The sequence below is a fragment of the Zingiber officinale genome, chromosome 5B (assembly GCF_018446385.1).
Source record: "Zingiber officinale cultivar Zhangliang chromosome 5B, Zo_v1.1, whole genome shotgun sequence".
Lineage (NCBI taxonomy): Eukaryota > Viridiplantae > Streptophyta > Magnoliopsida > Zingiberales > Zingiberaceae > Zingiber > Zingiber officinale.
This window is the reverse complement of record NC_055995.1, coordinates 119,498,106-119,522,616: the sequence shown is the minus strand read 5'-3', so window position 1 is coordinate 119,522,616 and position 24,511 is coordinate 119,498,106. Positions and strand designations below refer to the sequence as shown.

Genomic DNA, 24,511 nt, shown 5'->3' with positions numbered 1-24,511 from the left:
TATTTATTTCTTTAACTTATCAAAGGGTGAGATTTAGCTCGATAAATCAATAGGCCCGATAAGTTGGGAAATGATATTACTTATAGTGTGTGTTGTTGATTATAGAGGGAAACTGTGTCCTAGAAATCTAGGTTGAGAATGTCCCCAAGAGGAGCTCATAAGGATTGTCATGTTAAACCCTGCAGGTGGACTTAGTCCGACATGACAATGAGGTTGAGTGGTACTACTCTTGGACTAAGACATTAATAAAAGTGAGTTGTCAGTAACTCAATTAAATTAATGAGCATTCAATATCTTAAACACAGGGATACTAACACACTCATGATAAGAAGGATCCCATAATGTAATTTGGGATTGGTGCGGTAGTGCAATAATGACTCTCTAGTGGAATGAGTTATTATTGATGAACTTGAAGTTGTGTGTTCGGGGCGAACACGGGATACTCAAGCTCGTCGGAAGGCCAAAACCAATTTCTCCTCTAGGTTCCTGCCGTAGCCTCATTAATGCCTTAAATTCACTCATGGAAAAGCTCATCTTGGTGTCCAAGAGAGGGTCGGGCCATGGATTGGTGACCAAGCCATGTGGCCGGCCCATTGCTTGGTGCCCATGCAAGAAGGGGCCGACCATAATATTCAAATTATAAGGGGGTGTTTTGAATTTTTAAAATCTTCTCTTTGTAGAAATCCATAAGTTTTAAAAGAGAGATTTTAAAATATAAAACTTTCCTTATTTGAATTAGGCCACATGGTTTAAGAGAAAGTTTAAAAGTTTTAAAACTTTCCTTTTTTAACCATCCTCATGGTTTTTAGAAAAAAAGGAAAAGAAGTTTTAAATTTGAAATTTTCTAATTTAGTAACCATGTTAAAAAAGGAAATTTTAGAAGAGAAGTTTTAAATTTTAAAACTTGGTTTTAATTTTTTAAAACTTTCATTTTTTAACATTCACTTTAGGAAATTAAAAGAGTGCTTGTAAAATTTTATAAGAATTTTTTCTTTGCTTATAAAATTTTTACAAGGTTGTTTCTTTCCTTTTATTATGGTCGGCCACCCTTGCTTGGTGCCCAAGCAAGGGGTCGGCCAATCAATTAAACCAATCAATGATTGGTGATTGAATCAATCAAATGGAAAGAAGAGGAAAAATAAAAGGGGAAAAGGAAAAACAAGAGGAAGATTTTATTTTTTGTAAAAAGTCTTTCCTTATTTGCCTTGGGCAAGTAATATAAAAGAAGGGGAGGAGAGGCCTCATGACACATCAATTATTATTCTCTTGTTGGAGTTCCTCATTGTGGCCGGCCCTCTCTCCCTCTCTTTTCCCCTTGCTCTCTTTTGCTCCTTGGTGGTGGTGGTGGTCGAATACTAGAAGGAGGAAGAAGGCTTTTGGGTGGTGTTCATCTTGGAGGATCGGTCCACACGATGTTCAAGAGAAGGTGAGGAATACAGCAGAAGATCTCAAGGTTATTATCATACAAGGAAAAGGTATAACTAGTAATTGTTTCTCGCATCATGCTGGTTATTTTTCTTTGTCTGAATTCCAAACACAAGAGGCATTAGCTTCTAGTTTTTTGAATTTGTTATTCAAGTTTGTGTTTTTGTTTTTCGAATTTATGATTCGATTGTTTCTTTTGGTTAAACCTAGAGTTATATAAGGAAATTAAATATTAGCTTTTCTAAAAAAGTTTTATCTAGGAAGTGGTGGTTGCTCCCATATCCAAGAAGGTCTAGTGCCTCGCCATATTTAACCTGGAAGCCAATTATGGAAATTAATATTTAATTAAATTTATAACATAGGTGGATTTGGATCAATAGTGTTAAGTTCTGCTTGCGATCCAAGTCTAAACTATTAAGAACAGATAAGTTAAATTTGGAATCAATAATGTTAAGTTTCGTTTGCGATTCCTAATTTAACTTCTAAAGAACACAATAGGTTGTTTAGGAAAAGGTTCGACACTTGTACAAAATTTTTGTACAGTGGAACCAGTACGATTCTCCTAGGACCAACCAACAATTGATATCAGAGCTAGGGTGTGCCTCTGTATATTTGGTTTTCAATTTAATTATGCACATGTCATACATAATTAGGCAGGATAATAGTAGGATGTGCTAACTTTGTGGTTGCAGGCTCCAACTATTATGGCTTATAGATGTTGTGTGTGATTGGACCCTTGGACATGTCAAGGGCATTATTTTATGTGTGCATGATTGTATATATCAAATACAGCAGGAGCTGTAATAGTTTTAGAATTTTACTTTTTTGTTCGATCTAGAATACATGTACATTCCTTTGTGGAATATAAGATTGATATATGTAAAATTTTATATTTGTCGCGGATCGTATCCTTGCGAGGTGTGGTGCTATTGGAGGACCAGAGGTGCAGCGGAATAAGAAGAAAGATAGATGCGACGACTGGACCTGATTACGGTGGCTAAAGATGACAGCAGCTAGGGTTAGAACACACGGAGGACAGTGATGGAAAAGACCATAATAGTTGAAAAATTAATTTCCATATTTATTGTTTTTATTTACTGTGATGTGTGTGTGTGCATGTGATGTATGCTAGCATAGGTTAAAATTCCTCACCTTAAATAACTAAGTGGGAGAGGGATTTTTAAATAAATTTCACGGTCTCCATTACTGGTTTGTAAGTGATGCAACAAGCTTGCGTGTTGGTTTTGAGTGCCTCCCTCCATAATGGATGAGTTTGTTGCGGATCACTAGATCAAACTTCCTTTATGGATGGTTATAGAAAATTATTTAGGAGCGTGTGATCTTCTCCAATTGAAGGGGCACAATCCTATTTAATGGACTAAGTATCAAGTAATGGTATATACTTAGACACATTCAATAGTATCCTCCCCAACGGAGTCACTGCTATTGTTTTTGCGTGACCAAAGTAAAACCAACTATTAATTTTATTTATCATAAAGTTAGGATGACAAGATAATAAAATTATTGGGTAAGATCCTCCTCTTACAAATGTTGAATTTGTATACGTCCACACTAACGTGGCATGCAATATTCACGGTGTTTTGAGGTATTGGTAAATTTAAATAGTATTGTTTAAGGAATCAATATTATTCTAAATTTAGAGTCCTGACAAAAATTTATTTTGTGATTTATAGGATGACTTTCAACCCACTGGCCATTATACTGAAAGAGAACAGACTTATTGGTCCCAACTATATAGATTGGAAAAGAAATCTGGATATTGCCTTAACTGCCGAAAGCTATAAATTTGTACTGTCGGAGGTATGCCCAGATACACCTAATAGTGATTCTACCCCAGAGGAGATTGAGTATCATAAGAAATGGATAAAAGCAGATGAGATGGCGCGGTGTTACATTTTGGCTTCAATGCCAAATGTATTGCAACATTAACATCAAGATTTACCAACTGCTTATGATATAATGAACAATCTCAAAGAACTCTTTGGGCACTAGAGTCGGACTGCTAGGCAAGAGGTAATGAGAAAGTTAATGGCAGCCACCATGTCAGAGGGGACACCTGTAAGGGATCATATCCTCAAAATGATGGCTTATCTGAATGAAATACAAGTCCTTGGAGGTGAAATCGATGGGGAAACTCAGGTCGATATAATTCTCCAAACGCTACCCAAAAGTTTTGAGTAGTTCCGCCTGAACTATAACATGAACAAAAGGGAGTATACGTTGGCGGAACTTCTGACAGAACTACAAGCAGCAGAAGGTATACTTCGTCACAGTTCTCAGATTCACTATGCTGAAAATGGTTCTACTTCTAAGTCGAAAGGAAAGAAGAAGAAGAAACAGGTTTTTTCAGCAAAGAAGGTGAATAAACCTTAGGGTACAGGACAAAAAGCTGGAATGAAGAAGCCGAAGGGCAAGTGCTTCATTGGAAGGCGGACTGTCCTTGTAGGAATCAGAACAATAAAGGTATATCTCATTCTCTAGTAGTTGAAACATGTTTAGCGGTGTTATCTACCAGCACCTGGTGTGTAGATTCGGGAGCCACTGATTATGTCTGCAACTCTTTGCAGGGGTTCCAGGAAACCCGACGACTATTTAAAGGAGAGATAACCGTCTATATGGGCAATGCTACTAATATGGCGGCTGTTGCAGTGGAAGACGTTTACTTATCTTTTGATAGGAATAGAAGTTTGGTTTTAAGAAATTGTCTTTATGTACCCAGTTTTAGAAAGAATTTAATTTCAGTTTCTAAACTGTATTTGGATGGATATTCTGTTTCTTTTAATAGCAATGTGGTTATAAAGTGAAATAGAGTTATTATTTGTTCTGGTGCATTGGTTGGCAATTTATATACTTTAAATCCAATTTCTTCCACAAAGCAAAAAATATAAATTAATAACACATCTTCTAATTCCAATAAGAGAAAGGAACATTCGGAAATGAACCAAACATATCTTTGGCATCTAAGGCTTGGTCATATTAACTTAAGTAGGATTCAAAGACTTGTAGCCGATGGACTCTTGGGTTCATTAGAGTTGGAAAACTTTTCAACCTGTGAATCTTGCTTGGAAGGTAAAATGACCAAGAGACCTTTTAAGGCCAAGGGGTATAGAGTCAAAGATATGTTAGAACTAGTTCATTCTGATTTGTGTGGTCCTATGTCTATCCAGGCAAGAGGTGGTTATGAATATTTCGTCTCCTTTATAGATGATTATTCAAGATACCCGATACATTTACTTGATGCACCGCAAGTCTGAATGCTTTGATAAGTTCAAAGAATATAGGGCTGGTGTGGAGAAATGTCTTGGTAAAAGTATCAAGACACTACGGTTTGATCGTGGTGGCGAATACCTCTTTGGAGAGTTTAGGAATTACTTATCAGAAGTCGGGATTCAATCCCAATTGTCTACACCTGGTACACTGATAACGATGTCTGTCACACTCGTAAATCAAATTAACAATGTATTTCCACTGAACCCCTTAATTTCACAATAACGTTGTAGTAACGAGCCCAAGATCGATCTCTCGAGGAACCAACGGTAGGATGTAATCTAGGATTATCTTTTATTCCTATTTTTGGGATTTTTAATATGTAAATGGGGGTTTAAGATTGAAATCCAAATTAAGCAAATGAAATGCAAGCAAATAAGAAACTACACTACTGCTGAAATTAAAGCTAATTAAACTATAGAAAACTAAATTACTCACTAATACTTAACCCTAAGCTAAAGCAAGATTAATAACAACTTTAAAATCAATTGAAACTAAATTACTCCAAACATTTGAATTAAAACAATTAAGCTAAAAGAAAACTATGATTACTGAATCCAAATAAATCTACCAACAATAAAAAGAATACATAAAAGAAACCATAAACCATCTCAACACCAAACCAATCTTCTTGGCAACTTCTCCTTGCCGTCACACAAGGAAACAGCAGAGAACACTCCAACTGTAATCAGAGAAAGACAACCTCAGCAACTGAACTCAACTCAGCCTTCACCAGCACCATCGGAGACCACTCCAAACGAATCTGATGAAGATCGATGCTGCCAACCTCAGGAAATCTGCAAATCTACGACTGCAACCTCAGATCTGAAATGGAGCTGATGGTGGATGGATTGTCGTCGGGAATGGTCCAGAAGCAGTGGAGGAACGCCGCCAATGCTCTCGGATGGAAAACGAACCATCGATTGGAGCAGCGGCAGAAACAGAGGTTTGCGGAGAAATTCTCGCCGCAGGACCACCTTTGAGCGAGCTCAGATGGCCGGAAGCTGGTCGCAAGCACTGAGAATGTCATCGTCGATGAAGTTGCCAGAAAATTGATCTAGAATTCGAGATGGGGTCAGAATCTCGGAGAACGCCGCGGGACGCGAAGAACAGCGCTGAACGTCCGATCAGATCAAGGTAATGTAGTTCTTTCTTATCCAAAATAGCTCATGCACTAAGTTCAAAGAACTAAAGAATCAAAGTAAGAAGTACCCGCCTTTACTTGTCGATTGTGCTAGGTTGTCTCCACTTCGGAACACTTGGCTCGTAACAGTGTCCTGCAACAAATCATATGATTACAACCAAACCCCTCATACCTCAACTTGTTACCGAAACCCAATTCAAACAGAAAACCATAATTGAACCAAGCCATTATACCATCTACAACACGCCATGAATCAACCCTACATAATTCATGCAAATAACCACTCACGACTAATCGTGTAACGGAACTAATCAACTAACATGGATAACGAATTAATCAAGTAAATCTCCAAATAAGTACTCCATAAATCTACAAATCTAAACCGGTTAACATTCGGAAATCCTTCTCAAAATCTGTATCAGAAACTAATAGCCCTCACAAAGGAACAAGAACATCAACACCTAACTGAATCCACCAAAAGTTTGGTTCCAGAAACTCGATCCATCCAGAAAATCTCAAACCAAATCAAATACAACCATAAAATCATTGCAACTCAACCATTTCATCATAAAGAAAAACAAAAAACCCAACCTAGAAAATCTTCTCTGAATTCATCCCAGACCAAAACCATCACAAAACAAGACCATGAAACCAATCTAAAATCACCACTGAACCTACCCTAATCCAAAATCACCACATCAAGCTTAAAATTGAGAACGGGAACTTATTGAGTTTGAATCACTTCAATTGAAATTGATCGACAACCAACAACCACCTTAGGGTAAGGTGAATAAAAATAATAATTCTGTCAAATAAACCTTTACCAAATCCATTTCGAAGAATCAAACCCATCAAGAGCAATGGAAACCACCAAAAACCGATCGATAAACTCTAGAACCCCAAGCAGAAAGTGAGCACATGCTAGCACAGAAATAGGAACGACAACCAAATCCTGCTGCTAACCTCCTGGAAATCTCCCATAAAACTACCATTCATATCTACAAAGAAACTACTTACCGGATCAATCAGGGCACGACTCAGAGAGAAGAGGATCGGCGACTGTGGTCTGCGGTGCTCGTGCGAGGGAGAAGGATCGCCGCTGTGCTATCCGCGTGGGGGAGAGATCACCGGCTATGCTCCGCGATGCTCGTGCGAGGGAAAGGGATCGCCACTATGCTGTCCGCGTGAGGAGGAAAGGCCGGCGGCCTCCGGGAGCTCGCGAGAGGGAAGGAAGAAGACTCGGTTGTGGCTCGGGAGAGAAGAGAGGCCAGCGGCGGTGCGGGGGCTCGCGAGAAGAGAGGAAGGAGGCGCGTCGCGAGGTGAGGCTCGGGGAAGGAGGGAGTTCGGCGCCGTGTGGGGAGCTAGGGCACAGGCAATGCATGAAATTTATAAAATTCAAACTTAGTTTAAGAGAAATCAAAACCTAAGTTTATTTCTCAATCAACTCCCACTTTTGACTATTCCAAACAATTTTTTTCCAAAGTCTATAATTTTATCCCCTCAAAATACGCCCTATGGGCTCAGATTAAATCTCTGAAAATCTCTAAAAATTCCTAAAAATTCCAATAAGATTATTCGCCCATTGATCTTATTATTTAATTATTATCTGATTCAGTATTTTACATTCTCCCCCACTAATAAAAATTTGGTCCCCAAATTTACTACTTAACTCAGGGATCCTCATCTAAGGATAACAACCAAATAACACACCCATGTACTAGTCCATCGTAGTGTCATGATCAAATCCTTAACCGAAAAGGATGCTTCTGTGGGTTATGGACTCATCTTGCTTCCACTGCGCCACTATGATATCTATCTCACTATGGGTAAAATTCATTAATAGATCCTCAAAAGACTACATATTACCACACCTAATCTCTCAATATCCATCAATCAAAAATCATTCTCAACATCACTTGTTCTAAAAGTTGATTCGGTTGCAAACATAAAGCTTCCATGATCAAACTCAACCACAAGACTCTCCATAGATTAATGTATAATAACAAATCTACTAAACAGTGCCACAAAAGGAACAAACAAAGAAACAGTGCTAACTATCTAGCCCACGACCAAAATAGATAGTTTATGTAGACAATAACCACTAAGAAGCCAATAAACTAAGATTGTCAGCTTCTTCTACATAGATCCTTGCCGTATTCAATTCACCATAACATGTCATATATGGTATAAACAACTAAACAAGAATACATGGTATAACCAACTAGCCAAGTGCTAATAAATATGTACAATGACAATATACGAACATACCTTCTATAGCTTGGAGATGTCCTGCCGCTGCCTAGTCCCAAAATCGGAAAAGTCACATCGAGAACCAAATCACGAAAGGAAAAACCGAAACACCGGAATAGGCATCGTAAAACTATGCTCTGATACCACTAATTGGTATCAGATTAACTCGAAAATAATTATAAATCGAAATAAGATCGAAATTGCTCTGATACCATAAAATTGTCACGCCCCAGAGGAGTCCATGCCAGACAAAAATCCGGCAGTATCTCCCCTGTACGGGTGACAATCTGAAGCATTACTACATACAAAATATACATAAACCATATACGTCTGGAATATATACACAACCACGCAGTTTATATCATCAGCTCACTCGGCTGGAACAAGATAAACATAACCATGCAGTTTAATAAACCTACACGGCTGAAAGTAAACACGCACAGTGAAAAACACAAAATAATACGAACATAAGATCAACAACGGCACTAACAAAAATACCTGCAACCACCTGACTAGACTCCAAAAAATCCACATCGTCTTGATCAAAAACAAAATACGCAAAATTAACATACCACCCAAACAGTAACAAAACTCAAAAAGAAAACTATCTTCGAGTATGACGTGGGACTGGCAGCCGGCATCTCTCCAAGCGTCCATGACTCATCTATCTGTTACCTGTCGAAAGAAAAACTAATTTGTGGGGTGGTGAGTACAGGGAACTCAACGGGTATAGGAAAAAATAGTGCATGAACATAACATATAAATAGAAAATCAGCCAACAGTATACAGTCTCATAAAGGAGATAGCATATACTAAAGTAAAATCGTAGATATATGCTCATACCTGAAACCATATCTTAGACTAGCAATAGAAGGTCAGAAGTAGTACTAATCTGTTACGGTACCGCTCATAACAACAGAGGTAATATATAAGGTATATAAACATTTCCAATAAATAACCAAAGGTCTAACCACCTACAACAAGAGCATATCTCAACATAAGGCAGCATATCAGCATAAGTGAACAACAACAAGAAGTAACGGCAACATAAATATACCACAGCAACATAAGTAAGCAATAACAGCATATGTAAACTGCAACAGCCAAAGCAAGTATAATAACAGCATATGCACGAATGGTCACCCCGCCCACCTCTCTGCACCACGACCCCTGTATGGTCAAGAGGCCAGATCAATGACAACTGTACCACCCAAAGGCCGTCACTCCTCTCGAGTGACCGGATGGACAGGTGCTGAGTAGCTAACTAGCTACACAACAAAGGGGATCCCTGCTGCTCACAACTCCAGCTACCACTACCCATGAGTGGTCGAGTACGGCACGACAGGACAAGCGGCATCTCCTCCAGCTACAACTTCCCATGAGTGGCCGAGTGTGCGGCGCGGCCCGACGGCTCACTCCCCCACAAGGAAGAAGTGGTCGCCTGTATGCATGCAATGACATGATGCGTACAATACAGCAGTCATCATATAAATATAAGCTAAAATAAGGTATAAGGTATGCTACATGAAGCCAGCATGCTCATTACGGTACACAAGTAAACAATAAACAAAACATACACAGTTGGTAATCTAGCATATGCTAAATATCATTGATAGCAACTATCACGCCCCCAAAGAAGTTCCTGCCAGAAGAAATTTCGGCAGCATCTCCCCTGTACGGGTGACAATCTGAAACATTACTACATACAAAATATATATCAGTCACACTCGGTTGGAATATATACACCATAGAAATAATATAACCACGCAATTAATATACACAGCCTACCCGGCTGGACATAAATGAATAAAAATAACCACACAGTTAACAACAGCCCACACGACTGGAAACATGCACAGAGGAAGACACAAAATAATACGAACGTAAAACTAACAACGACACTAACAAAAATACCTACAACCACCAGACTAGACTCTAAAAAAACACATCGACTTGTTCAAAACCAAAATACGCAAAACTAATATACATCCAAACAGTGACAAGACCCAAATAAACTATCCTCGAGTGTGACGTAGGACCCAGGACCGGCAGCCGGCATCTCTTCAAGCATCCATGACTCATCTATCTGTTACCTGGAGAAAGAAAACCATTTGGTGGGGTGGTGAGTATTGGAACTCAGCGGGTAAAGAAAGAGATAGTGCATGAACATGACATATAAGTAGAAAGTATCAACAGTATACAGTCTCATAAGGGAAATAGTAGATACTACAATAGAACCAAGATAAATGCTCATACCTGAAACCATATCCTAGGCCAGGTATAATAGGTCAAAACTGATACTAACCTGCTATAGTACTGCTCAGAACTACAGAGGTAATAAGCAAGTATATACAAATTTGCAATGACTAAATATCTACAATGAGAATATATCTCAACATAAGTAAGCATATCAGCATATGTGAACAACAACAGTAAGCAATAACAGCATATATAGACCGCAGCAGCCAAAACAAATATAATAACAGCGTATGCACGGATGGTCACTCCCGCCCATCTCTCCGCACCATGACCCCTGTATGGTCGTTGACATGCATGCCATGACAGGATGCGAACAATGCAACAGTTATCATATATATATAAGCAGAAACAGGTATACTACATGAAGCCAGCATGCTTAATATCGTACATAAATACACAACAGTCAAAGCATACAAACATGGTATCTAGTATCTGCTACTAATCATGGACAACAACAAGAGACTGTATAGATATGGAAACGAATATCTCAAAGATCACGTAGAAGTATCAAACGCAGGACAAATAATAGTGGAGTCAAGGTAAATAGTCCTTATCCAAAATAATACGAACACTAAGGTCAAAGTACTAAAAGAAAACAAAGCAAGAAGCACCCGCCTTTATATGTAGATCGTGCCGGAATATCTTCACACCTTAGAGTTCGCTTCAAATCAGAATCAAACCCTACAATATAGGATATATATCATAACTAGGTTCTACCGTACATCAAATAGAAAAGACCTAATCCCAATCTAATTATGTAACACCAACTAATCCCACACATAAAATAGATCAAATACTACATTTATCTCTAACCAGCTGAACAATTGGCTAGACTACCACAACCTAACCATGAAATTGATTACAACTAATTAACTTGAAATCAATCTTATCCCTTGATTAATCCACCTAATTCAATATTACAATTTGATCCCTCTCAATGTAGCAAATAAATCGATTGCCAATTCCCTAACCAAATTGATTCAACATCACCGATACAACATGAACAATCTAATCGGAAACCCTGTTAGGATGTATACTAAAAGCCTAGCTTTTGGTATAAATATTTATCTAGAAATAAGAATCACATTGGTCAAATGTCTACATTTACGATAAATGTAGTTGCTCAATTAATTTATATTGTAGATAACATGGTTTGTGGTGTCACACACAGAAGATCATGTTATCGGTTCCTTATAAATTATAAACAGTTGCTCACGACCAAGATGGAAAGGAACAAACCATTGGAATGTCGTAGTGTAATTAGGTGTTAGTTTATCTTAACTATATAATTACACTAGTACACTTAGAGTGTATTGAGTAGGACTATTTGAGGTCGTTCCTTTTATACTGACTTTATGAAGGAACAAAGACCTCGGTTATTATGGAAGTGTGTGCTCTTAATCCTAATATAATAACAAACACATATATTTGATATTTATTTCTTTAATTTATCAATGGGTGATATTTAGTTCGATAAATCAATAAGCCCGATAAGTTGGGAAATGATATCACTTATAGTGTGTGTTGTTGATTATAGAAGGAAACTGTGTCCTAGTGATCTAGGTTGAGAATGTCCCCAAGAGGAGCTCATAAGGATTGATCAATTTTCTTGAAAAGTTGGTATTTAAAAAAACCTCAATCATTTGAATACTCATATGAATATTTTAAAATATTGTAGAAGAATGTGCAACATCAATCATTTGCTCCTTCAGATGTTCATGGTCATCAGGATAAGTACAAGGAAATTGAAAAAACAAATATTGCCAATGGCATGCAAGTATATCTACTCATATGTTATTAAATTGATACCTGAAGATGAGAGCATACACATAGAATTTGATAAAGCTATGTTTGGGCATCCTAAAAGTGTACGGTTGCTAAGAGAAGATATCTTACGCTTTATGGATATGAAAGAGATAGTGTCAGACAAATTTTGATTTACATGGGGTATGTTATGTGTTAAATACAATATTTATTCATATGCTTTTCTTTGTTCACAATATTTGTTCACATGCTTTTGCTTTGATTTACATGGGGTATATTACCTTGCAGTTACCTTTACAAATACTTGAAGAAAGAAAAAAGAGCTGAGTATGTGTTATTTGTGGATCATGGTCACATACCTACATGTGGTGTGGGTGAAGAAGGTAATAAATTGTCACAACATATTACTGCTCAATTGGGAGCATCGAACAGAGATAGCATATGCCTCATCCCATATAACACTGGGTAAGATTTTAATTATTTATCAATTCCTACTACATGCTAGTCAATGTTATATTTTCATTTGTGTAGGTACCATTGGATCCTGACTATAATTAATGAAGATAAGAATATGATATATCTATTGGACTCTTTGAGTAACATGAACCGAGACCATACTTGGTAAACTATTGTGACCAAGTAAGTAGTAAATTATACTGATTTTGAATGCATTGAATTCATTATAAGTTAAAAAAATAATTTTCTATTGTTTACAATGTAGTGGGGTCAAGATATACAATGCATCAAGAGATATTTCAAAAGGACCAGGTTTTAAACAATTGACAGTATGTATTGTGACTATGTATTTAGACATCAATTAATAATTCTTATTATTTAGATTGTGACTTCTTGCATGACATTTTCAATTTCATTAGGATAATCTTAAACAAAATGGTGGTGTTGAATGTGGATATTGTGTGATGCGGTATATAAAAGAGATAATCTTGGATGAAGATCCATAATTGGAGAGGAAGGTGAATTTCTTCTTTATGAAATATTTTCTTTATAAAATATTGAATTATTTTTCATTGATACTCAAACTTCTGTTAATGCTTCAGTTTGCAGCATCAAAAAATAAACAGTATTACAATCAATCTCAGTATGATGAAGTCAGAAGTGAATGGAGCGAATTCGTCTATTTCTATATGGGTGCCTAAGTGTAGGCTATGATATATATTTTAGATTGTATTTAGAGATCTATGGATACAAAAGTTTTTGGGTTATGGTTAAACATGTCTTTTATAAATACAATTTTGGATTGTATTTGATACATGTTTGTGATATATTTGGTCAATTTTGGTGGTGAAAAATATTGTATTGGAGTAAAATATTATAATATATATTTTTGTCAATTAAAATTGTATTATAATAAAATATGGTCAATTACTTCGACACTATAAATAACTAATGAAGTAAATACAACACAAAAGACTTCGATAAATTTAAATAATGATATAGTTAAAGAAACTATTTACTTCACTACTGATTAAATTTGTGAAGTATTTCGTATAAATTACTTCGCTACATTAAATTTTATGTTATAGTAAAATATGCTCTATTACTTCTATCCTACGATGAAGTAATACAATAATAAATACTTCAACCAAGCCAAATTATTCAGAAGTAAAATTAAACAATTACTGTACCAAAATTTAAAATTGGTGAAGTTATATACATATTTTACTTCGTCAAACAACATAACCTATTAAATAATAATCATCAACTACTTCCGCATACTTTTGACTGATCTAATTTATCTATTTATCCATCATATTTCAAGCTTTAACATCATGTGTTCAATTTGGGTATTTTTTTTCAGTTGGTAGAAGAAACTTCAATATATGAAAGAATTGCTGGTAGAGTTTGAGACTACATTGTTGCCTTTTCATTCTTTCTAAAATGCTATTTTTTCTTCAGTAACTTCCACGAGCTACCGAAAGCTAGAAAAGTCTGCTCATGCCATTAACTTCATCTATGATTCAATTGATATCTAAGGAAGCTTCATCTATGATTCAATTGATATCTAAGGAAGAAAGAATACTGGGAAATTTTTACATTTTAGAGAAATATGATTTTGAAAAGAATATATCTTTATATATGTGTGATATATTTTGTATGTTATGTTGGACGTCTAGATACTACCATATGGTGGATAGAAATAGGAAAGGTTGTACTTTGTATGAAGAAAAGTTTTTGTGCTTATTTGATTTTGTGTTCCGATAGGTAGTGGATTTGGACATGATTGTTTTGCACAATATCTATCCTATTATTTTGGTAATGACAAATTGTTAGATTGTGACCTTTCTCAAAGCCACTTTGTAGGTGTTCCATTGATAACAATAAATTTTGTCCAAATTGTTGGATCAGTCACTTGCACTTATTTTGTTTGAGCATTTGTGGCGGCAAGACCTTGGTCATGTGTTGCACATTCATATTTCGAGACAAAGCACTCATATCACGCAGAACTTATGAAAAGAATGATGGCTACATGATAAACTTGCAAAGTGAATTAATGTCTTCATTTGTTTCCTATATTGTTAAGCCAACAAAACAAATTCTTCAAAGTTTGTTCACCCATATACTGTTTTGTTAAATTAAAATGAACCTCATGAACATAATTGCTATATTAATGATAAATGTGTTACATTATTGACAAAAAAATAAATTACAGCCTTAAAAACTGAAGTGACCAATCGACTTGTTAGTCAAATTCAAAACCTCCTTAATTGTTTCAGGCAACAACCAGGCCCTATCGGAGGGGAACGTCTAGGTCCTACTAATAGTGCAGCAGCAATCCCCTCTGGTTGAGTAAACACTTGAACCAAGCCAATCTCCCAGTAACTTGTGTTGGATATCTTGATAGTTTTTCTATAGGAGTCCCCAATCATTCTTCACACAAGTATTAATTTACCATTCTTTATCTGTTTTGCAAGTTTCCTGCCAAAAAAAAACAATAGTTCTGTTTGACAAAAACAATATCTAGAATACAATTCAATGAGGTATATGGAAGTGTAGCCATCAAGCAATAGAAAATGGGACGACAATAATTCAAGATGGCCACCGCTTGATGCGACGCATCATGTTTTGTTCTTGAAGGTACAAATTAAATTCTAGTCACGTGTGGAAAAAATGAATTTGCTAAGTTGGTTAAAATTGCTAGTTCCTTCGAAACCACATTTCATCTCAAAGTGCATGTAACTAGTGTACATGAACCACACGTTAAAAAGTCCTGTATCTAGGCAAACATCTCAGCAAAACCAATAAACCAATACTGCTTCAATGTCTGATCTAAGTTGAAGGGTGTAAATTTCATGGTAACACTATATTGCTTGATTGAAAAATCTGTGCAGATGAGAACTCGGTCAACGGCTAAACAGGCAAATTAAGAAGCTGAAAGTTGAAAACTCACTTCTTTGAGTTTATAGAATAGGGAGAAAACCAGAATAAATTTCTTTACGGGCACGAAATGATCTTGACCTTACAGAATAGGTTGACAAAAGATAAGCTATAACAAAATCTAAAAGTGGGGGAAGTCCAACACCATGACCCAAATCACACCTAGTCAACAAAATTAATCCGTATCCACTAGAAAGAACCAAACTTGAGACATGAATCGAAGTTCACAGCCACTAGAAAGAGGGGAAATGAGAATTACTGCTTTGTATCTTAGAAAGAACCCAACTTTACTGTGAGAATCGAAATAATAATTTCAAGGAAGAAAAGAAGTAGTTACCGGTACATATCGGAACTTCCTCGGTGGGTGTTCCTACGGTTGGGTGGCTGCCGTCGGTTGGAGTGGAAGAGACAGGGAACCACTTATAGAGGAGAAGGCGGGTTGTCATTGGCTTTGGCCGCAGAGAGAACGGCAACACCATGAGGAAGAGCCATGGCGAGGAGGGAAAAGTCACGGTGAGGACGGCGGCGAGGAGAGGAAGAGTCGCGTCATGAATAAATCTGGGGGACGGCGTCGCGAACAGGGAAAAAACTTGGAAGTCAGGGCGAGGTATCCAGAGAGGAGTGGCGGCGAGGACGGCGTCGTTGAGTATTTCGTCCAAGAAAGGTAGAGGGAACAGAAAAAAAAAAATGGAAATTTGGGTGGGGGGCCGCGAAGAAGGCATATAAAAAAAATTGACGTGGTATTGCTACAGTTCCCGACGCCCACAAATCGCTCAAATCAGGGTGCTCAGGATAACTGAACGTGTGTATATATATATTGGATATCCTTGGTAACATTCATGTGCGACGCTTGTGGGCACATCTCTGCATGATATGTTACTGACCTTCTATTATGGACACGTTTGAACCTGACTCGAGATGTCTGAAATTAATCTAGGTGCCTCAAATGAAATACGTAGTTTTTTTATTTATTATTTTTAGCTCTGGAGTTAAATAAATTATATTTTATCTTTAGAATTTAGAGGTTGAGTTCTAGTATTCAAGTTAAAAAAATTAAACAAAAAACTAAAACTAAGGTATAATATATGTATTTAGGATGTTTAGGGTCTCAGATTTAAGGATTTTTTAAATAAAAAAAATCGAGGTGCTTAGATCAATTCCAAGCGCCTCGACTAAAAAAATTTTTAAAAAAAAAGGAAACAAGGTGCCTGGATCAATTCCAAGTGTCTCGACTAAGATATTACAGACCGTTCCACAACGAACTGTCCACAGGATAACAAAACTCTACTAGGGAACCGACGTTGGGCGCGCCTAGCAATCCAGGCGCCTGGATTCCAATTTTTTGTTTTTTTAAACAACATTTCTTTTTTTTAAAATAACATTTATACCATGTGAATATCTAAAATTTTTTTATCTTCAACACTATAACTCAAGAGAGAAGTCTGGATCCTATAGTGGAAAATCTTTTATATATATATATATATATATATATATATATATATATATATATATATATATATATATATATATATATATATATACACACGTGGACGCCTCTCAGCATGATATGTTGCAACCTTCCATTGTGGACTCGTCCGGACCTGACTCGGGATGCCTGAAATTGATCTAGGTGCCTCAAATGAAATATACAATTTTATTTATTTATTTTTTAGCTCCGCGGTTAAACTAATTAGATTTTACCTTTAGGATTTAAGATTGAGTTCTAGTGTTCAAGTTTAAAAAAATGTAAAAATACTAAAAATGAGGCATAATATATGTATTTAGGATATTTAGGGTCTAAGATTTAAGGAATTTTTTATTTTAAAAAAAAAACGAAGTGCCTGGATCAATTCCAAGCGCCTCGACTAAAAAAATTTAAAAAAAAAAAGCTCGTTCACGCCTAGCAAACCAGGCGTCTGGATTCCAATTTTTTGTTTTTTTAAAAAGCAACATTTCTTTTAAAAAAATAACATTATACCTCATGAGCATCTAAAATTTTTTATCTTGAACACTATAACCCAAGAGGAAAGCTTGAACCCTATAAATAAAATCTTATTTGCTTAAACACATTATAACCTAACACCTAAATCCTAAAATCTTAAACCCTAAATATATAGAATATAGCCCATGAGAAAAGGTTGAACCCTAGAGGAAAAATCTTATTGACTCAAACTCATTATAACCCAATTACTCCTAAATTCTAAATTTTGAACCCTAAATACATATAATATACCCAAAAAAATAAACAAAAATAAAAAAATAACATTCTAATGGAATCCAAGGCGCTTAGATTCAACCCAGGGCACCTAGATTCAATCCAAGCGCTTTGGGTCCGCACAGTCGGCGGCAACGAGTCCGCAACATAGCAAACTCATGTGTATGTGTGTGTATATATATATATATATAAACTTATTTTTGTTTATTGTCCTCTCTCATCTGCTTGCAACGCTTTTCTCTCTCTTGCATGCAAGGTAGTGTTGGACGCTAGTACTAGCACCAACGTTGGTTTGAAACCAGAATCAGCCAGCACCACATTGGTGCTGGTCTTTAAAGACCAACATCAACGTTGGTTTGAAACCAGCAACATGTTGGTACTAATCTTTAAAGACCAACACCAACGCTGATTTGAAACCAGCATAAACTAGTATCACATTGGTGTTGATCTTTAAAGTCCGACACCATATTAGTTTGAAACTAGTATCATGTTAGTACTAGTCTTTAAAGACTAGCTCCAACGTTATTTTCAAACTAGCACTAGCCAGCACCATGTTGGTGTTGGTGTTGAAAGACCAGCACCAGTTAGTGTTAGTCTTTAAAGACCAACATCACCTTACATGCAGGAGATAGAAAAGTGTTATATGCAGATGAATGTGGAAAAAAAATAGTTTTGGCCATGTCAGATCATCCACATATACTGTTGTCCACTATTGTGCATAGTAAGTTGTGCAGGGTATCATTCTTATATATATACATAGAGAGAAAAAAAAATTACCCAGCACGTCCTTAGGTGAACAACCATGGGCGACATCTAACGTGGCCACCTAATATGACCAAAATCTAAATTTTTTAATTTTTCTCTCATCTGCATGTAACTTTCTTCTCTCTCCTATATACAAAATATCATCATCTTCTTTCTCCTACATGTAAGGTGGTGATGATATTTTATAAACGAGCACTAAGGTGGAGCTGATCTTTACAGACTAGCTCCAATGTGCTAGTCTTTAAAGACCAGCACTAATATGCTAGTGCTGATTTGTACAAAACAACACCATGTTGGTTTGCGTAAACTAGCACCAATAGTGGTGTTGGTCTGTGGTACTAGTTTGTGTAAACTAACATTAATAGTGGTGCTGGTATGTGGTATTGGTTTGCACAAATCAGCACCAACGTGATGATGGTTTGCGTAAATTAACACCAACATGGTGCTAGTTTGCGCAAAGCAAATCAAAATTGGTGCTGGTTTGCGCAAACCAACACCAACATAGTATTGGTGGGTGCTGATTTCAAACCAATACTGATGCTTAGAGCATCTCCAATGCAAGTTTTGTCAAAGGTTTGTAAAATTTAAACCTCATTAAAAAAGCTTTTATGATTGTGTAGATGAGGTTTGGGGTTTTGAATTCAAAAGTAGGTTTGAGTTTTCAAACCTGTTTTTTCTTTTGAAGGTGGAGCCAATAATTAATATACATGATTGACCTTTTAAATAATTTAAAAATAAATTATTTGATGAGCTAATTATAATGTTTCAATTTATAAATAATTAGTAATAATTAAAATTATATTTTTTTTCTTTTAAAAATAAATATATTTGAGATAAGTTAAAAAAAAAATATACAACTGACTATAATTAAATTAAATTTATAAAATAATTAAATATTAAATAAAATGATAAATTATATTAAATTAAAAATTAATTAATTTATTAATTATTGATTATAAATAAATTAAATTAAATATTATAATTAATTAAAATATCAAATGAAAATTATATAAAGATATTAAATGAAAAAATTGTATGCTGGTTTTTTTTTTTTTAAATTGTGTATATTTGTATTGAAATTGATGTAATATGCATGGAGTCATACAACTACATGTGGAGAGAATTACAAAAAAAAACTCACTCAAAACTTTATGCCTTGTTTACTCTGATGGATGGATGAGTGAAGGAAAGGAAAGTTTTTTGCATGCAAAATTTTTCACTGTTTACTACACAAAGAGGATGGATTATTCATCCTTTCTCTTGTTTACATCTTCTAAAAAAATGAATGGATGGTTGACGAAACCATCAATGGATCCATTTTAAGGCATTTTTTCATACTCTCAAAATCGGACGAAAAGCAACCATCCGTCTTTCGCTGCAACTCTGCCTCAACTTTGTGTGCTGCCTCTATATGCCAACAGACTGTCATCCCAATATTACACTACTCTTCCATGTCCGCCGTCACCTTCCCCGGCGAGATCTACTTCATAACGGAGAAGCAACAATCGATAAAGCAGCTCCAATGGAAGTCTCTTAAACACTTCAAATCTGGTTCTGCCTCCCAAAGCTCGAAGTGGCTTCATATCCCCTCATCGATCTCGCTCTCTACTCCCTCCTCCCCCGCAAGTTCCCTACTCACTTCAAGCCCTGATCTTGTGTGTGTGAGTTGACAGGTGGCGAGGGGCTCGTTCACTTGCAGACAGGCGACGAGGGGCTTGCTCGTGAGCCGAAGGGTTGCTGGGGGCTCGCCCACAAGCTGGAACGTCTTTCCTTCGTCAACCACGCGAGCCTCCAATGACTTTGACAGCTCCACCAGCTTTGCACAACATTCGCCGTAGCTATTTCTGAGCCAACATCTGCCATAGCTGCTTGCTCTAACAAAAAGAGACAAACAAACAAATCATATTTTTATCTGTTCGATGTGAGTTGGAAACAAGAAATCAAGGAGGAGGATCAAAATTAAAGCTACTTGATCGTAGATTAATCTACTCGATTTCATCCATCTCTCATTTTATTGGCAAGCTCTTCAGAGAGTATAGAAGAAATAGAGTCAGACGAGAGGCAAAATCCAATGGAGACAACGGCAGGTAGTTTGCTCTGTTCCTCGTGGAAGTTGACGGCAGGCGGAGGTGGAAACAGTGTGAAGATTTTATCGGAGGTGAACAGTCTTCTCCCTCTTTGTCGTCTCCCTCTATCTTCTCTTCTACCCGTAGAGACTTTTTTTCTCTTCCTTTTCTTTCTTGTCCTTTCCCCTTCCCTACCCCTAGGGATATTTTTCTACAGTGAAATCCTTTCTCTCACTTATCCACTCCTTTGAATAAACATAATTTTAATGATTGAGAATATTTCAATAAAATTTTATAATGTTGATATGACATATTAAAATTCTAAAAAAAATTCATTCAAAATTTTAATTATTAAAGATGCCCTTAAAAATCAGCACTAATACTCATGATTGTTTGTAAAAATTAGTACCATTTTAATGTTGATTTATATAAATCAACGCCACCTTATATGCAGAAGAAAAAAAGAATTCAAAGAATTCTTACATATAAGAGAGAGATAATAAATAAAGACCACGTTAGATTATCTACATGTCACCCACCGTCGCTTCGCTCTGTATACACACACAATTTCAGCAACAACCTTTTATATTTACTTATTTAATTGAAGAAAAAGATGATATTCCCAAGTGGCTACTATCGGCGCCCCACAGTGAGATAAATGTATTCGTTTATTTAACATAATAAATGAGCCGTTACAATAATACAATTTACAGAAATTGTAACTATATCCTTCCAATTTTGACAAATTCGAAACCTTTCATCCTTGAACTTGAAATCTGCATAGCTAAGAAAACTAATGGCCATCCTAAACAGGTGCATCGCTTCTTCCGTGGCTATCAGAAATCTGCATTCTTGTCCAGTTTGTGCGAAGGGTGAGCAACAAGAGTGTGCAAGACTGACAGAAGAGGCCACAGATCAAGCCCGTCCACAGCCCCTGCAACGTCGATCACACAAAATTCAGTAGAATTGTAAGGAATTGTGTTTGCAGGAGCAAGTGTTTCACCTTGGCTTGGAAGCCCAGCTTGAAGCTGAACAGCAGTGCCAGTGTCATTCCAATCACATAAAACGCCACTAAATTGGTCCATGCGGCCAGGTGCTGCCAACCGCATCCTCTTGATACTCCTGCAGTTTCATTAATCTACTAAATCTGAAAATTTTTTGAGAATGTTGTCAGGTATTTAGCTTGATAGTGTACCTGACAATACACCTTGAGCAGAGTCCAGGACTATAGACACTGTGAGCAGAGGAGTCATGGAAGCAAATGCCCTTATGATGTCGTCGCTCTCGCTGAACAACTTCGCCCACAAATCATGGCCAAAGGCCAAAAGAAGAACGATTGTGACACCAAGAAACACTGCAAGTTTTAGTGTCACACTGACTGCATTCTTAGCCTTCTCCAAGTTCCCCGCTCCTATCTCATTCGACACGCGCGTGCTGCAATGAGATGATTTAATTTACTGATCAGTTCACACACTGAAATAATTAATTCTAACCAGCTAAGAATTTGAATCACAAGGGAGATTAGTCATGACCTCACTGTTGCACTGAAGCCATACGTAACCATATAGGCGATTGCCTCTGTGTTGACACTGGAAAAATGGAATGTTTAATTCATGAACAGTGTGTAAGAACAAGCCTGAAGAGGTCAGAGAAAACACACCACATAGCAATGAGTGAAGTATTCAATTCTGAGTTTGGCAAGAGCCCGGCCAGCAAAACCAAGATTTCAAAAGCCCAGTACTCTAAACTGAAGCACAACAAAGAAACACAGATTATTAAATTTTCCTTTTTCTATTAAAGTGGAAAAGGAGAGTAAGCTGCTAACCAAACCATGACAGCGGAGGGAACAGCCAACTTCATGCAAGGGATTACATGGTGCAATGCCTCTGCAGTGAAGCCCTTCCAAGTATACCTAAACTTGTCGGAGTACTTCACGTAGATCGCCAGCATAATGAAGGATATCCAGATTGAAACAGAGGCAGAGAGTGCAGCGCCCTTAAACCCAAGTCCGAAGACATGAACAGTCACATAAGCCAAGCCTACATGGATAAGCAGTGGAACCACTGAGCAGACCACCAAAGGGATCACAACTGTTTGAGTCTGCAGAAACCTCAGCGTGCACTGCAGGAGTGCATAGGCGTAGAGGCCTGGGATCAGGCACTGGAGATAGAGGGCGGCCATGTTTGCCACTTGGGGCTCCTGGTGAAGCCAGATGAGTATGGGCTCTGAGAAGTACCATGAGACGGAGACCAAAATGGAGAAGAAGATGGAGATGATGATTGAGGATTGGAGGTATATTCCCAACATTTTGTAGACCCTTGCGCCATATGCTTGGCCGCATAGAGTCTCAAGAGCCCCGCTCAAACCAACCTGGAACAGATTGAGATGATGTTAATCTCTGTTACCTATAGATCAAATAAAAAAACAAGAAATCTTTTCGTAATCTTTTTGATAGTTTAGTTTCAAGATTTCTGATGATCTCTCAGAAGTTGGCATTATTTTGCGTCCAATTGTAGCTTTTTAAACAGCATAAGAAAATATAAAATAGGCAAGGCACCATGAGAGCGAATCCGGTGACTGTGCCCCAGGAGTTCGCGAGGGTGGCGCCGGCGAGGTGGAGATCGCCGAGATGGCCGGCGAACATGACGGAGACGAGAGTGATGGCGTAGTAGGAGACGTTGGTCAGGATCATGGGGAAGGCGAAGCAGAGCTGCGTGGTGGCCTCCTCCTCATCTATCAGCACAGCCACCGCCCGCCTCCACCACGCTCCTCCTCCCTTCGTCTCTGCCTTAATCTCTAATTTTCCGCTGCCGGCGCCAGCTGCCCCGCCGTGCTCTTGTGGCTGCAGCAAGGGGGAGGAAGCCGCCATGCTTACCTAACAACCTCCAATCCAAATTCGAAGAAGACGGATACACATAATTGCTGGAGGAGGAGGAGATCGACACAGTCACCGCGTCGTCCAGTCTCCAGGCGATCTGATCTACTGATCTTCGAGTGGACAAAGAAGGAAGAGGAGCCGCCACGACTCTCCGCCAACTCTCAGTCATCCATTATTTCTACGTGCAGCGTGGACAAAGAAGAGAACCCGCCACGAGTCTCCGCCAATTCGGTCAGTCAGTGATAATTGCTTTTCCCACCGCCTCTGACAGCGCACTCCCTCTCTCAATGACCTTTTTACCCCTTTTTAAAACAATAACAAGTTATTTTATTTTTTTTCAATTTTATTTGCTACTTTAATTTTACTTTTTTAAAATTTTATTTACTTCTTTAGTTTTATTTTTTTAATAAATTTTATTTATTATTTTTTCATCAATTTTATATTTTTTATCCATATTTTATTTTTAAATTTTTTACAAATAATAACCTTAAAACTACTATTAAAAAAAAAATTTAAAAATTACAAAAGATCGAATCTTATGTCCTAATATCACCTATTTCTGTGTCTCATTCGTCGCCCTATCCCATCGTCGGTGGTCTCGATTGTCATCCTGATTAAAATTATATCATAGGAGAAGGTGAACGTAGTGAGGTCGTCATCGGCACGATCGACGTTGAAATTCGACCGGATCTGAGTAGACTTTCTTTCACCGTCGATCTGAGTCCCTTCTCAGATTTGGCCGAATTTCGACGTCGATCATGTCGATGGTGACCCTTTGGGTTCACCTTTCCCCTAGATTATAGTACTGATCAAGACGATGATCGAAAGTCGCCGATAGTGAACTAGAGATGACGAGTGAGACATAAAAATAGAAAATTAGGGACAGAGGATCTGATCTCATATAACAAATATAAAAAATAGCATAATATTCTTGTCAAGAAAAATATTAATAAAAAAATTTTAAAAAATAGAATCAGATAAATAGTATAAAAGTAAATAATAAAAGTGGGTCGATGCAAAAATTTATAATTAAAAAATAAATAAAAAATTATAAATATATA

The 24,511-nt window shown here is 37.1% G+C and overlaps 3 protein-coding genes across 3 annotated transcripts in view; all 3 read right to left on the bottom strand.

The window, feature by feature from the left end:
* LOC121986982 overlaps positions 1-5,743 on the bottom strand; it is a 38,432-nt gene extending 32,689 nt beyond the window's left edge. The window contains exon 1 of the mRNA XM_042540902.1: positions 5,532-5,743. Within this exon, the coding sequence (XP_042396836.1) occupies positions 5,532-5,743 (212 nt within the window). The remainder of the gene's footprint in view (positions 1-5,531) is intronic.
* An 8,987-nt stretch (positions 5,744-14,730) lies between these two features.
* On the bottom strand, positions 14,731-16,248 carry LOC121986981. The gene is made up of 2 exons (XM_042540901.1): positions 15,864-16,248; positions 14,731-15,067 (listed from the first exon to the last, which is right to left on the bottom strand). The coding sequence occupies exons 1-2, from the start codon at positions 16,246-16,248 to the stop codon at positions 15,048-15,050; spliced, it is 405 nt and encodes a 134-aa protein (XP_042396835.1). The 3' UTR covers positions 14,731-15,047.
* A 4,974-nt stretch (positions 16,249-21,222) lies between these two features.
* On the bottom strand, positions 21,223-23,681 carry LOC121985598 (protein DETOXIFICATION 18-like). Its single transcript, XM_042539158.1, has 7 exons — positions 23,130-23,681; positions 22,398-22,942; positions 22,233-22,319; positions 22,105-22,161; positions 21,768-22,006; positions 21,576-21,694; positions 21,223-21,506 (listed from the first exon to the last, which is right to left on the bottom strand). Exons 1-7 carry the CDS (start codon positions 23,439-23,441, stop codon positions 21,378-21,380), a joined length of 1,488 nt encoding a protein of 495 aa, XP_042395092.1. The 5' UTR covers positions 23,442-23,681; the 3' UTR covers positions 21,223-21,377.
* Between the last annotated feature and the right edge of the window lie 830 nt (positions 23,682-24,511).

Excerpts from the sequence above, each read along its gene's own strand:
- LOC121986981 (XM_042540901.1), bottom strand. The coding sequence starts at position 16,248 with ATGCCTTCTTCGCGGCCCCCCACCCAAATTTCCATTTTTTTTTTTCTG. Across the intron at positions 15,068-15,863 it reads GGAAGTTCCGATATGTACCG|GAAACTTGCAAAACAGATAA; the intron begins GTAACTACTTCT and ends TTTTTTTGGCAG.
- LOC121985598 (XM_042539158.1), bottom strand. The coding sequence starts at position 23,441 with ATGGCGGCTTCCTCCCCCTTGCTGCAGCCACAAGAGCACGGCGGGGCA. Across the intron at positions 22,320-22,397 it reads CCCTCCGCTGTCATGGTTTG|TTTAGAGTACTGGGCTTTTG; the intron begins GTTAGCAGCTTA and ends GTTGTGCTTCAG. Across the intron at positions 22,007-22,104 it reads GGCTTCAGTGCAACAGTGAG|CACGCGCGTGTCGAATGAGA; the intron begins GTCATGACTAAT and ends ATCTCATTGCAG.